Source organism: Chiloscyllium plagiosum, unplaced genomic scaffold (genome assembly GCF_037043375.1).
Source record: "Chiloscyllium plagiosum isolate Xiang-an unplaced genomic scaffold, Cpla_swu_hap1 HiC_scaffold_15, whole genome shotgun sequence".
In the NCBI taxonomy this organism is placed as follows: Eukaryota; Metazoa; Chordata; class Chondrichthyes; order Orectolobiformes; family Hemiscylliidae; genus Chiloscyllium; species Chiloscyllium plagiosum.
The window spans coordinates 44,065,847-44,079,920 of NW_028270153.1; the positions used below are offsets into that span (position 1 = coordinate 44,065,847).

Sequence of the window (14,074 nt, forward strand, 5' to 3'; positions counted from 1 at the left end):
GAGAGAGAGCGCGAGAGAGAGCGCGAGAGAGAGCGCGAGAGAGAGCGCGAGAGAGAGCGCGAGAGAGAGCGCGAGACAGAGCGCGAGAGAGAGCGCGAGAGAGAGCGCGAGACAGAGCGCGAGAGAGAGCGCGAGAGAGAGCGCGAGAGAGAGCGCGAGAGAGAGCGCGAGAGAGAGCGCGAGAGAGAGCGCGAGAGAGAGCGCGAGAGAGAGCGCGAGAGAGCGCGAGAGAGCGCGAGAGAGCGCGAGAGAGAGCGCGAGAGAGAGCGCGAGAGAGCGCGAGAGAGAGCGAGAGAGAGCGCGAGAGCGCGAGAGAGCGCGAGAGAGCGCGAGAGAGAGAGCGCGAGAGAGAGCGCGAGAGAGCGCGAGAGAGCGCGAGAGAGCGCGAGAGAGCGCGAGAGAGCGCGAGAGAGCGCGAGAGAGCGCGAGAGCGCGAGAGAGAGCGAGAGAGCGCGAGAGAGCGCGAGAGAGAGCGCGAGAGAGAGAGCGCGAGAGAGAGCGCGAGAGAGAGCGCGAGAGAGAGCGCGAGAGAGAGCGCGAGAGAGAGCGCGAGAGAGAGCGCGAGAGTGAGAGCGAGAGCGCGAGAGCGAGAGCGCGAGAGAGAGCGCGAGAGAGAGCGCGAGAGAGAGCGCGAGAGAGAGAGCGAGAGAGAGAGCGAGAGAGAGAGCGCGAGAGAGAGCGCGAGAGAGAGCGCGAGAGAGAGCGCGAGAGAGAGCGCGAGAGAGAGCGCGAGAGAGCGCGCGAGAGAGCGCGCGAGAGAGCGAGAGAGAGCGCGAGAGAGAGCGCGAGAGAGAGCGCGAGAGAGAGCGCGAGAGAGCGCGAGAGAGAGAGCGCGAGAGAGCGCGCGAGAGAGCGCGAGAGAGCGCGAGAGAGCGCGAGAGAGCGCGAGAGAGCGCGAGAGAGCGCGAGAGAGCGCGAGAGAGCGCGAGAGAGCGCGAGAGAGAGCGCGAGAGAGCGCGAGAGCGCGAGAGCGCGAGAGAGCGCGAGAGAGCGCGAGAGAGCGCGAGAGAGAGCGCGAGAGAGCGAGAGAGCGCGAGAGCGCGAGAGCGCGAGAGCGCGAGAGAGCGCGAGAGCGCGAGAGAGCGCGAGAGAGCGCGAGAGAGAGCGAGAGAGCGAGAGCGCGAGAGCGCGAGAGAGCGCGAGAGCGCGAGAGAGCGCGAGAGAGCGCGAGAGAGAGCGAGAGAGCGAGAGCGCGAGAGCGCGAGAGAGCGCGAGAGAGCGCGAGAGAGCGCGAGAGAGCGCGAGAGAGCGCGAGAGAGCGCGAGAGAGAGCGAGAGAGAGCGAGAGAGAGCGAGAGAGAGCGAGAGAGAGCGAGAGAGAGCGAGAGAGAGCGAGAGAGCGCGCGAGAGAGCGCGAGAGAGCGCGAGAGAGCGCGAGAGAGCGCGAGAGAGCGCGAGAGAGAGCGAGAGAGCGCGAGAGAGCGCGCGAGAGAGCGCGAGAGAGCGCGAGAGAGCGCGAGAGAGCGCGAGAGAGAGCGAGAGCGCGAGAGCGCGAGAGCGCGAGAGCGCGAGAGAGCGCGAGAGAGCGCGAGAGAGAGCGCGAGAGAGCGCGAGAGCGCGAGAGCGCGAGAGAGCGCGAGAGAGCGCGAGAGCGCGAGAGAGCGCGAGAGAGCGCGAGAGAGAGCGAGAGAGCGAGAGAGCGCGAGAGAGCGCGAGAGAGCGCGAGAGAGAGCGAGAGAGAGCGAGAGAGAGCGAGAGAGAGCGAGAGAGAGCGAGAGAGCGCGCGAGAGAGCGCGAGAGAGCGCGAGAGAGAGCGAGAGAGAGCGAGAGAGAGCGAGAGAGAGCGAGAGAGAGCGAGAGAGAGCGAGAGAGCGCGCGAGAGAGCGCGAGAGAGCGCGAGAGAGCGCGAGAGAGAGCGAGAGAGCGCGAGAGAGCGCGAGAGAGAGCGAGAGAGAGCGAGAGAGCGCGAGAGAGCGCGAGAGAGAGCGAGAGAGCGCGAGAGAGAGCGAGAGAGAGCGCGAGAGAGCGCGAGAGAGAGCGAGAGAGAGCGCGAGAGAGCGCGAGAGCGCGAGAGCGCGAGAGAGCGCGAGAGAGCGCGAGAGAGCGCGCGAGAGAGCGCGAGAGAGCGCGAGAGAGCGAGAGAGAGCGCGAGAGAGCGCGAGAGAGCGCGAGAGCGAGAGAGCGCGAGAGAGCGCGAGAGTGAGAGAGAGCGAGAGAGAGAGCGAGAGAGAGAGCGCGAGAGAGAGCGCGAGAGAGCGCGAGAGAGCGCGAGAGAGCGCGAGAGAGCGCGAGAGAGCGCGAGAGAGCGCGAGAGAGCGCGAGAGAGCGAGAGAGAGAGCGCGAGAGAGAGCGCGAGAGAGCGCGAGAGAGCGCGAGAGAGCGCGAGAGAGCGCGAGAGAGCGCGAGAGAGCGCGAGAGAGCGCGAGAGAGCGCGAGAGAGCGCGAGAGAGAGCGCGAGAGCGAGAGCGCGAGAGAGAGCGCGAGAGCGAGAGCGCGAGAGAGAGCGCGAGAGAGAGCGCGAGAGAGAGCGCGAGAGAGAGCGCGAGAGAGAGCGCGAGAGAGAGCGCGAGAGAGAGCGCGAGAGAGAGCGCGAGAGAGAGCGCGAGAGAGCGCGAGAGAGCGCGAGAGAGCGCGAGAGAGCGCGAGAGAGAGCGCGAGAGAGAGCGCGAGAGAGAGCGCGAGAGAGAGCGCGAGAGAGAGCGCGAGAGAGAGCGCGAGAGAGCGCGAGAGAGCGCGAGAGAGCGCGAGAGAGAGCGAGAGAGAGCGCGAGAGCGCGAGAGAGCGCGAGAGAGAGAGCGCGAGAGAGAGCGCGAGAGAGCGCGAGAGAGCGCGAGAGAGCGCGAGAGAGCGCGAGAGAGTGCGAGAGAGCGCGAGAGCGCGAGAGAGAGCGAGAGAGAGCGCGAGAGAGAGCGCGAGAGAGAGAGCGCGAGAGAGAGCGCGAGAGAGAGCGCGAGAGAGAGCGCGAGAGAGCGCGAGTGAGCGCGAGAGAGCGCGAGAGAGCGCGAGAGCGCGAGAGAGAGCGAGAGAGCGCGAGAGAGAGCGCGAGAGAGAGCGAGAGAGCGAGAGAGAGAGCGCGAGAGAGAGCGCGAGAGAGAGCGCGAGAGAGAGCGCGAGAGAGAGCGCGAGAGAGAGCGCGCGAGAGAGCGCGAGAGAGCGCGAGAGAGAGCGCGAGAGAGAGCGCGAGAGAGAGCGCGAGAGAGAGCGCGAGAGAGAGCGAGAGAGAGTGCGAGAGCGCGAGAGAGCGCGAGAGAGAGAGAGCGCGAGAGAGCGCGAGAGAGCGCGAGAGAGCGCGAGAGAGCGCGAGAGAGCGCGAGAGAGCGCGAGAGAGCGCGAGAGAGAGCGAGAGAGCGCGAGAGAGCGCGAGAGAGAGCGCGAGAGAGAGCGCGAGAGAGAGCGCGAGAGAGAGCGCGAGAGAGAGCGCGAGAGAGAGCGCGAGAGAGAGCGCGAGAGAGCGCGAGAGAGAGCGCGAGAGAGAGCGCGAGAGAGAGCGCGAGAGAGAGCGCGAGAGAGCGCGAGAGAGCGCGAGAGAGCGCGAGAGTGAGAGAGAGCGAGAGAGAGAGCGCGAGAGAGAGCGCGAGAGAGCGCGAGAGAGCGCGAGAGAGCGCGAGAGAGCGCGAGAGAGCGCGAGAGAGCGCGAGAGAGCGCGAGAGAGCGCGAGAGAGCGCGAGAGTGAGAGAGAGCGCGAGAGCGAGAGAGAGAGCGCGAGAGAGAGCGCGAGAGAGCGCGAGAGAGCGCGAGAGAGCGCGAGAGAGCGCGAGAGAGCGCGAGAGAGCGCGAGAGAGCGCGAGAGGAGAGCGCGAGAGCGAGAGCGCGAGAGAGAGCGCGAGAGCGAGAGCGCGAGAGAGAGCGCGAGAGAGAGCGCGAGAGAGAGCGCGAGAGAGAGCGCGAGAGAGAGCGAGAGAGCGCGAGAGTGAGAGAGAGCGCGAGAGCGAGAGAGAGAGCGCGAGAGAGAGCGCGAGAGAGCGCGAGAGAGCGCGAGAGAGCGCGAGAGAGCGCGAGAGAGCGCGAGAGAGCGCGAGAGAGCGCGAGAGAGAGCGCGAGAGCGAGAGCGCGAGAGAGAGCGCGAGAGCGAGAGCGCGAGAGAGAGCGCGAGAGAGAGCGCGAGAGAGAGCGCGAGAGAGAGCGCGAGAGAGAGCGCGAGAGAGAGCGCGAGAGAGAGCGCGAGAGAGAGCGCGAGAGAGAGCGCGAGAGAGAGCGCGAGAGAGAGCGCGAGAGAGAGCGCGAGAGAGAGCGCGAGAGAGAGCGCGAGAGAGAGCGCGAGAGAGAGCGCGAGAGAGAGCGCGAGAGAGAGCGAGAGAGCGCGAGAGAGCGCGAGAGAGAGCGCGAGAGAGAGCGCGAGAGAGAGCGCGAGAGAGAGCGCGAGAGAGAGCGCGAGAGAGAGCGCGAGAGAGAGCGCGAGAGAGCGCGAGAGAGCGCGAGAGAGAGCGCGAGAGAGCGCGAGAGAGAGCGAGAGAGAGCGCGAGAGAGAGCGCGAGAGAGAGCGCGAGAGAGAGCGCGAGAGAGCGCGAGAGAGCGCGAGAGAGCGCGAGAGAGTGCGAGAGAGCGCGAGAGCGCGAGAGAGAGCGCGAGAGAGAGCGCGAGAGAGAGAGCGCGAGAGAGAGCGCGAGAGAGAGCGCGAGAGAGAGCGCGAGAGAGAGCGCGAGAGAGCGCGAGAGAGCGCGAGAGAGCGCGAGAGAGCGCGAGAGCGCGAGAGAGAGCGAGAGAGCGCGAGAGAGAGCGAGAGAGCGCGAGAGAGCGCGAGAGAGAGCGCGCGAGAGAGAGCGCGAGAGAGAGCGCGAGAGAGAGCGCGAGAGAGAGCGCGAGAGTGAGAGCGCGAGAGTGAGAGCGAGAGAGCGAGAGCGCGAGAGAGAGCGCGAGAGAGAGCGCGAGAGAGAGCGCGAGAGAGAGCGCGAGAGAGAGCGCGAGAGAGAGCGCGAGAGAGAGCGCGAGAGAGAGCGCGAGAGAAAGCGCGCGAGAGAGCGCGAGAGAGAGCGCGAGAGAGAGCGCGAGAGAGCGCGCGAGAGAGCGCGAGAGAGAGAGCGAGAGAGAGCGCGAGAGAGAGCGCGAGAGCGCGAGAGAGCGCGAGAGAGAGAGAGCGCGAGAGAGAGAGAGCGCGAGAGAGCGCGAGAGAGCGCGAGAGAGCGCGAGAGAGCGCGAGAGAGCGCGAGAGAGAGCGCGAGAGAGAGCGCGAGAGAGAGCGCGAGAGAGCGCGAGAGAGCGCGAGAGAGCGCGAGAGAGCGCGAGAGAGAGCGCGAGAGAGAGCGCGAGAGCGAGAGAGAGCGCGAGAGAGCGCGAGAGCGCGAGAGAGCGAGAGAGAGTGAGAGAGCGAGAGCGCGAGAGAGCGCGAGAGCGAGAGAGCGCGAGAGAGCGAGAGAGCGAGAGCGCGAGAGAGCGAGAGAGCGAGAGCGCGAGAGAGAGCGCGAGAGAGAGCGCGAGAGAGAGCGCGAGAGAGAGCGCGAGTGAGAGCGCGAGTGAGAGCGCGAGAGAGAGCGCGAGAGAGAGCGCGAGAGAGAGCGCGAGAGAGAGCGCGAGAGAGAGCGCGAGAGAGCGAGAGAGAGCGAGAGAGCGCGAGAGAGAGCGCGAGAGAGAGCGCGAGAGAGAGCGCGAGAGAGAGCGCGAGAGAGAGCGCGCGAGAGAGCGCTAGAGAGCGCGCGAGAGAGAGCGCGAGAGAGAGCGCGAGAGAGCGCGAGAGAGAGCGAGAGAGAGTGCGAGAGCGCGAGAGAGCGCGAGAGAGAGTGAGAGAGAGTGAGAGAGCGAGAGCGCGAGAGCGAGAGAGCGCGAGAGCGCGAGAGAGCGAGAGCGCGAGAGAGCGAGAGAGCGAGAGCGCGAGAGAGAGCGCGAGAGAGAGCGCGAGAGAGAGCGCGAGAGAGAGCGCGAGAGAGAGCGCGAGTGAGAGCGCGAGAGAGAGCGCGAGAGAGAGCGCGAGAGAGAGCGCGAGAGAGAGCGCGAGAGAGCGAGAGAGAGCGAGAGAGCGCGAGAGAGAGCGCGAGAGAGAGCGCGAGAGAGAGCGCGCGAGAGAGCGCGAGAGAGCGCGCGAGAGAGAGCGCGAGAGAGAGCGCGAGAGAGAGCGCGAGAGAGAGCGAGAGAGAGTGCGAGAGCGCGAGAGAGCGCGAGAGAGAGTGAGAGAGAGTGAGAGAGCGAGGGCGCGAGAGCGAGAGAGCGCGAGAGCGCGAGAGAGCGAGAGAGCGAGAGAGCGAGAGAGCGAGAGAGCGAGAGAGCGAGAGCGCGAGAGCGCGAGAGAGCGAGAGAGCGAGAGCGCGAGAGAGCGAGAGAGCGAGAGCGCGAGAGAGCGAGAGAGCGAGAGAGAGCGAGAGAGCGAGAGAGCGAGAGCGCGAGAGCGCGAGAGCGCGAGAGAGCGAGAGCGCGAGAGAGAGCGCGAGAGAGAGCGAGAGAGAGCGCGAGAGAGAGCGCGAGAGAGAGCGCGAGAGAGAGCGCGAGAGAGAGCGCGAGAGAGCGAGCGCGAGAGAGAGAGCGCGAGAGAGAGAGCGCGAGAGAGCGCGAGAGAGCGCGAGAGAGCGCGAGAGAGCGCGAGAGAGCGCGCGAGAGAGCGCGAGAGCGCGAGAGCGCGAGAGCGCGAGAGAGCGCGAGAGAGAGCGCGAGAGCGCGAGAGAGAGCGCGAGAGCGCGCGAGAGCGCGAGAGAGAGCGAGAGCGCGAGAGCGCGAGAGAGCGCGAGAGAGCGCGAGAGAGCGCGAGAGAGCGCGAGAGAGAGCGAGAGAGAGCGAGAGAGAGCGAGAGAGAGCGAGAGAGCGCGCGAGAGAGCGCGAGAGAGCGCGAGAGAGCGCGAGAGAGAGCGAGAGAGCGCGAGAGAGCGCGAGAGAGAGCGAGAGAGCGCGAGAGAGAGCGAGAGAGCGCGAGAGAGAGCGAGAGAGAGCGCGAGAGAGCGCGAGAGAGAGCGAGAGAGAGCGCGAGAGAGCGCGAGAGAGAGCGAGAGAGAGCGCGAGAGAGCGCGAGAGCGCGAGAGCGCGAGAGAGCGCGAGAGAGCGCGAGAGAGCGCGAGAGAGCGCGAGAGCGCGCGAGAGCGCGAGAGAGCGCGAGAGAGAGCGAGAGAGCGAGAGAGCGAGAGCGCGAGAGAGCGCGAGAGAGCGCGAGAGAGCGCGAGAGAGCGCGAGAGAGCGCGAGAGAGCGCGAGAGAGAGCGAGAGAGAGCGAGAGAGAGCGAGAGAGCGCGAGAGAGAGCGCGAGAGAGAGCGCGAGAGAGAGCGCGAGAGAGCGCGCGAGAGAGAGCGCGAGAGAGAGCGCGAGAGAGCGCGCGAGAGAGAGCGCGAGAGAGAGCGCGAGAGCGAGAGCGAGAGAGAGCGAGAGAGCGAGAGAGCGCGAGAGCGCGAGAGCGCGAGAGCGCGAGAGCGAGAGAGAGAGCGAGAGAGAGAGCGAGAGAGCGAGAGAGAGCGCGAGAGCGCGAGAGCGCGAGAGCGAGAGAGAGAGCGAGAGAGAGAGCGAGAGAGAGAGCGAGAGAGAGAGCGAGAGAGAGCGCGAGAGAGAGCGCGAGAGAGAGCGCGAGAGAGAGCGCGAGAGAGCGCGAGAGAGCGCGAGAGAGCGAGAGAGAGCGCGAGAGAGCGCGAGAGAGCGCGAGAGAGAGCGCGAGAGAGAGCGCGAGAGAGTGCGCGAGAGAGAGCGCGAGAGAGAGCGCGAGAGAGAGCGCGAGAGAGAGCGCGAGAGAGAGCGCGAGAGAGCGAGAGAGAGCGAGAGAGAGCGAGAGAGAGCGAGAGAGCGCGAGAGAGCGCGAGAGAGAGCGCGAGGGAGAGCGCGAGAGAGAGAGCGAGAGAGAGCGAGAGAGAGCGAGAGCGAGAGAGAGCGAGAGAGAGCGAGAGAGAGCGAGAGAGCGCGAGAGAGAGCGCGAGAGAGCGCGAGAGAGCGCGAGAGAGCGCGAGAGAGCGCGAGAGAGCGCGAGAGAGAGCGAGAGAGAGCGAGAGAGAGCGAGAGAGAGCGAGAGAGAGCGAGAGAGAGAGCGCGAGAGAGAGCACGAGAGAGCGAGAGCGAGAGAGAGCACGAGAGAGAGCGCGAGAGAGAGCGCGAGAGAGAGCGCGAGAGAGAGCGCGAGAGAGCGCGAGAGCGAGCGCGCGAGAGCGAGCGTGAGAGAGAGCGCGAGAGCGAGCGCGAGAGCGCGAGAGCGCGAGAGAGAGCGCGAGAGAGAGCGCGAGAGAGAGCGCGCGAGAGAGCGCGAGAGAGAGCGCGAGAGAGAGCGCGCGAGAGAGCGCGCGAGAGAGCGCGAGAGAGAGCGCGCGAGAGAGCGCGAGAGAGCGCGAGAGAGCGCGAGAGAGCGCGAGAGAGCGCGAGAGAGCGCGAGAGAGCGCGAGAGAGCGCGAGAGAGAGCGAGAGAGAGCGAGAGAGCGCGAGAGAGAGCGAGAGAGCGCGAGAGTGCGAGAGCGCGAGAGAGCGCGAGAGAGCGCGAGAGAGCGAGAGAGAGCGAGAGAGAGCGAGAGAGAGCGAGAGAGAGCGAGAGAGAGCGAGAGAGAGAGCGAGAGAGCGCGAGAGAGCGAGAGAGAGCGAGAGAGCGAGAGAGAGCGAGAGAGAGCGAGAGAGCGAGAGAGAGCGAGAGAGAGCGAGAGAGAGCGAGAGAGAGCGAGAGAGAGAGAGCGAGAGAGCGCGAGAGAGCGCGAGAGAGCGCGAGAGAGCGAGAGAGCGCGAGAGAGCGCGAGAGAGCGAGAGAGCGCGAGAGAGAGCGAGAGAGAGCGAGAGAGAGCGAGAGAGCGCGAGAGCGCGAGAGAGAGCGCGCGAGAGAGCGCGCGAGCGCGCGAGAGCGCGAGAGAGCGAGAGAGCGAGAGAGCGAGAGAGCGAGAGAGCGAGAGAGCGCGAGAGCGCAAGAGCGCGAGAGAGCGAGAGAGCGAGAGAGCGAGAGAGAGCGAGAGAGAGCGAGAGAGCGAGAGAGCGAGAGAGCGAGAGAGAGCGAGAGAGAGCGAGAGAGAGCGAGAGAGAGCGAGAGAGCGAGAGCGCGAGAGAGAGCGCGAGAGAGAGCGCGAGAGAGAGCGCGAGAGAGAGCGCGAGAGAGAGCGCGAGAGAGAGCGCGAGAGAGCGCGAGAGAGCGCGAGAGGGCGCGAGAGAGAGAGCGAGAGCGAGAGAGCGCGAGAGCGCAAGAGAGCGCGAGAGAGCGCGAGAGAGCGCGAGAGAGCGCGAGAGCGCGAGAGAGCGCGAGAGCGCGAGAGAGCGCGCGAGAGCGCGAGAGAGCGCGAGAGAGCGCGAGAGAGCGCGAGAGAGCGCGAGAGAGCGCGAGAGCGAGAGCGAGAGAGCGCGAGAGCGAGCGCGAGAGAGAGCGCGAGAGAGAGCGCGAGAGAGCGCGAGAGCGCGAGAGAGAAAGGGAGAGCGAGAGCGAGAGCGAGAGAGAGAGCAAGCAAGCGCGAGAGAGCGCGAGAGAGCGCGAGAGAGCGCGAGAGAGCGCGAGAGAGCGCGAGAGAGCGCGTGAGAGCGCGAGAGAGCGCGAGAGAGCGCGAGAGAGCGCGAGAGAGCGCGAGAGAGCGCGAGAGAGCGCGAGAGCGCGAGAGCGCGAGAGCGCGAGAGAGCGCGAGCGCGAGAGAGAGCGCGAGCGCGAGAGAGAGCGCGCGAGAGAGCGCGCGAGAGAGCGCGCGAGAGAGCGCGCGAGAGAGCGCGCGAGAGCGCGAGAGAGCGCGAGAGAGCGCGAGAGCGCGCGAGAGAGCGCGAGAGCGCGCGAGAGAGCGCGAGAGCGCGCGAGAGAGCGCGAGAGCGCGCGAGAGAGCGCGAGAGAGCGAGAGAGAGCGAGAGAGCGCGAGAGAGCGCGAGAGAGCGCGAGAGAGCGCGAGAGAGCGCGAGAGAGCGCGAGAGAGCGCGAGAGAGCGCGAGAGAGCGAGAGCGAGAGAGCGCGAGAGAGCGAGAGCGAGAGAGCGAGAGAGCGCGAGAGAGAGCGCGAGAGAGAGCGCGAGAGAGCGCGAGAGAGAGCGCGAGAGAGCGCGAGAGAGAGCGCGAGAGATCGCGAGAGAGCGCGAGAGCGCGAGAGCGCGAGAGCAAGCGAGAGAGAGCGCGAGAGAGCGCGAGAGAGCGCGAGAGAGCGCGAGAGAGCGCGAGAGAGCGCGAGAGAGCGCGAGAGAGCGCGAGAGAGCGCGAGAGAGCGCGAGAGAGCGCGAGAGAGCGCGAGCGAGAGAGAGAGCGAGAGAGAGAGCGAGAGAGAGAGCGAGAGAGAGAGCAAGCGAGAGAGCAAGCGAGAGAGCAAGCGAGAGAGAGAGCAAGCGAGAGAGAGAGCAAGCGAGAGAGCAAGCGAGAGAGAGAGCAAGCGAGAGAGAGAGCAAGCGAGAGAGAGAGCGAGAGAGAGAGCAAGCGAGAGAGAGCAAGCGAGAGAGAGCAAGCGAGAGAGAGCAAGCGAGAGAGAGCAAGCGAGAGAGAGCAAGCGAGAGAGAGCAAGCGAAAGAGAGCGCGAGAGAGCAAGCGAGAGAGAGAGCAAGCGAGAGAGAGAGCAAGCGAGAGAGAGAGCAAGCGAGAGAGAGAGCAAGCGAGAGAGAGAGCAAGCGAGAGAGAGAGCGAGAGCGAGAGAGAGCAAGCGAGAGAGAGCAAGCGAGAGAGAGCGAGAGAGAGAGCGAGAGAGAGAGCGAGAGAGAGAGCGAGAGAGAGAGCGAGAGAGAGAGCGAGAGAGAGAGCGAGAGAGAGAGCGAGAGAGAGAGAGCAAGCGAGAGAGAGAGCAAGCGAGAGAGAGAGCAAGCGAGAGAGAGAGCAAGCGAGAGAGAGCAAGCGAGAGAGAGCAAGCGAGAGAGAGAGCAAGCGAGAGAGCGAGCGAGAGAGAGAGCAAGCGAGAGAGAGAGCAAGCGAGAGAGAGCAAGCGAGAGAGAGCAAGCGAGAGAGAGCGCGAGAGCGAGAGAGAGAGCGAGAGAGCAAGCGAGAGAGAGAGCAAGCGAGAGAGAGAGCGAGAGAGAGAGCAAGCGAGAGAGAGAGCAAGCGAGAGAGAGCAAGCGAGAGAGAGCAAGCGAGAGCAAGCGAGAGAGAGCAAGCGAGAGAGAGCGAGAGAGAGAGCGAGAGAGAGAGCGAGAGAGAGAGCGAGAGAAAGCGAGAGAAAGCGAGAGAAAGCGAGAGAAAGCGAGAGAAAGCGAGAGAAAGCGAGAGAAAGCGAGAGAAAGCGAGAGCGAGAGAAAGCGAGAGCGAGAGAAAGCGAGAGCGAGAGAAAGCGAGAGCGAGAGAAAGCGAGAGCGAGAGAAAGCGAGAGCGAGAGAAAGAGAGAGAGAGAGAGAGAGAGAGAGAGAGAGAGAGAGAGAGAGAGAGAAAGCAAGAGAGAGAAAGAGAAAGCAAGAGAGAGAAAGAGAAGGAGAGAAGGAGAGAAAGAAAGAAAGAAATTTGCCATTTGAATGCTGTTGTTGGAATGAGATAAAATGCAACCCTATTTAAGAATCAGTAGCCCACCTGATAAGCATCCTTGCCACTAAACTCCACATTCACACCCTCCTATTGTGTTGCAGTTACCATCCACAGGATACTTTGCAGCTACATGTTAACAGACCTCTCATCCCTCTCAATAAAAGAACAACATAAAGAAACAACATAAAGCACACTGAGTTCCTCTCAAAGACTCACACTAATTAGATTTTCCCATGGACAATTTGCATCATTGTCACAAATCAAAATCCTTGAGTATGACACCCAATGCAGAACCACCATTAACATAGGGATGGCATTACTTAAAGTGAAGGCTTCCCATCACCTTTGGGTTGCAGCCATAAATTATACCTCTTCTGGCTCTGTACTGACTTATAGTATAAAATACAGATCATTAATTTATTGAGTTAAAGGGAAGCCCAAAATAGCTATTCCCTTTCAAAGGGAATCAACTCTTTAAATTTTGGTTTCATGTTCAACATTGTACCCAATAGAGTTCATCAATTTATAGATTTTCATGCATATATTTTGTTAAGGGTTTTGGAATTCATTCCCAAATATTGTGGTATTTCTATACAAGAGAAAATGCGAGCAATAATGCTGCATGGATAAAATAATTCTTATACTGGATAAGGCTTATGGGCAACACCACCACTAGGTGTAGTGCCAAATGCATGAGTAGAAACATAGCACTGCAACAGCATCATTGCCAAGTGACCAAGCAGCAGCTGCCTGCCATACTGTCCCATATATTCACAGGGTAGAAATAAACTCTGGCATCTACTGTAAAAACGCAGAAGCAGCTCTGTGACAATGACTTTCTCTGCTTCAGAACCAAGAATAAAAAAAATGCTGTGTTGAATGACAACAGGCATAGTATTTGAAACTAAAATGGTAGAATAACAGTTAAAAGAATTCTAGCCATCATCATAGCTTAGCCTGTAATAACCAGACAGTTGATCATGTATCTTCTCTTGGTATTTCTGAACAATGAATTTATCACCGTTCCACTCTCTGCACATTGAGAGTGAACCATCAGTCATGATGTCACCTGGGCATGTGCAGAGGCATATTGACACACCAGAGATTCACTGGAGCCAGTTGTCACTAGACTGCACATGCACACATAGCTCTAAACAGCCAACCCAAATGGTGGCTGGAGGTGGGAACAAACTCCAACAGATTAATTCTGACAGAAAGTTGATGTCTTTGGAAATTTACTATAATTTGTTTCTTTCTTTATACAGGTAGTTCTTCTATAACACAATGGTTGTGTTCTTGTGCAACTCCGCATTATAGAAAAATTGCGCTTTAGAAACAGCGCTTAAGGTGCTGGCGATGTAATCGCATGACAGCCAACACACATTTTAAAAGTTTGTGCTGTAAAAACAGTGCCCCCAATTTATCAATCGTATTGTAGCAAATTAACATTAATGAAATGCACATTATAGCAAAACGACCTGCACACTCACTCATAGAAGGAAGTCTTTCAGGACACATGAGGTTTGCTTGGTACGTAAAATCTTCAGGAAGAAATGTTGTGGTTTGTAGATAAGTTTCACTATCATTTAAATCATCTGGATAATCTGAGAAGAATATTGAGAGTACAATAAGTTTCATTACTGCAGGCATAGCACAAGTAAAGGTATAGCACAGAGAATCGGGACATCAAGTTAACTGGCAAATAATTCAATCTTAAATATAAATTTAAAAAAATATTTTTTTTTCTCTTCACAATAATAGTCATGTATCAATCTACTAGACTTTAAGGATGTCCAAATATTTATTACTTCCTGTTACATTTTCAAATATTTATTGAGAGTATAAATGAGAAGTTTCTCTGCTTTAGGCATAGGTGATCTTGTTCCTAACACGAAGAAAAATACATTTTTGATCGTAATTGCTTATGACTACCAGAGTTACACTCTCATCTCGCAATTGGGATACATTTTCAGAGATGGGGAAGTTGCTAACTGGCAGAGCTAGCGGAAAGTACCCCTTCAAAAAAGGGTTCTGAGTGCTAGTGGTCAAATAAGGCTAATGCAGATCAATCCCATTACTGTCACCTAATTTACAACCAATTGATGAAGCTGGGCTATGTGGATGCTGAACACCATTGTTTTCCAATTCTTACTGAGCAATAAGGTGTGAGCAGAAAAGAGATAGGAAACACCATTCAGCAATAAAAGGACCAATTGCACAGTAATAGATGATGGCACATATCACAATGATCCAGCTGTTCCCCTTGGTTCAAGGGTGAATAATGGGGGTGGGGGGGTATGGGGGTGGGGGTGGAAAACACAAATTTAAAGTGATGAGTAGGTTTTGCCCAGCAGGTTGTGGGAATCCAGAATGCACTGCCTGGGAGGGTAGTTGGGTCAAGAAAACTCTCAACCTTTAAAAATTATTTTAATCAGCATTTCAAATGTCATAACATTCAAGGCTATGGGCATAGTCCTGGAAGGTGGGACTAGTATAGATGTAGTCATTTGACAATGCAGACTTGATGGGCCAGAGAGCCTCTTCTATACTCCACGATTCTACACCTTGAAGCTAATTGAAAATAATTTCAAGGTCGTTCCTTTTAGATTTGTACATGGGTTTCAGGGTGTGGATGAATGGCAAACAGAAAAAAGAATTTGGATAAGACTTCTGCTGTTTAAATAAATTGCCAACTTTTACCATCAGGAGACAAAGTCCTCTATTGTCTTTCTCACCTTCACTTTTGAATCCAGAAGCAGCACTTTTAGATCTTCACAGAAGCAAGGATTAACATGTATTAAATTTATGGTAAGTTGCTTTATGAATGTTATACACTACACTATTAAATTCACTTCAGTAAAAATGGA

At 60.3% G+C, this 14,074-nt stretch overlaps 1 protein-coding gene across 3 annotated transcripts in view; it reads right to left on the reverse strand.

The window, feature by feature from the left end:
* The window catches only part of LOC122560075 (beta-1,4-galactosyltransferase 5-like), a 113,092-nt gene that overhangs the window by 35,332 nt on the left and 63,686 nt on the right, over positions 1-14,074 (reverse strand). For all 3 annotated transcript variants that reach the window (XM_087994925.1, XM_087994924.1, XM_043710287.2), the window contains one exon: positions 12,698-12,811. In XM_087994925.1, the coding sequence (XP_087851051.1) occupies positions 12,698-12,811 (114 nt within the window). The remainder of the gene's footprint in view (positions 1-12,697; positions 12,812-14,074) is intronic.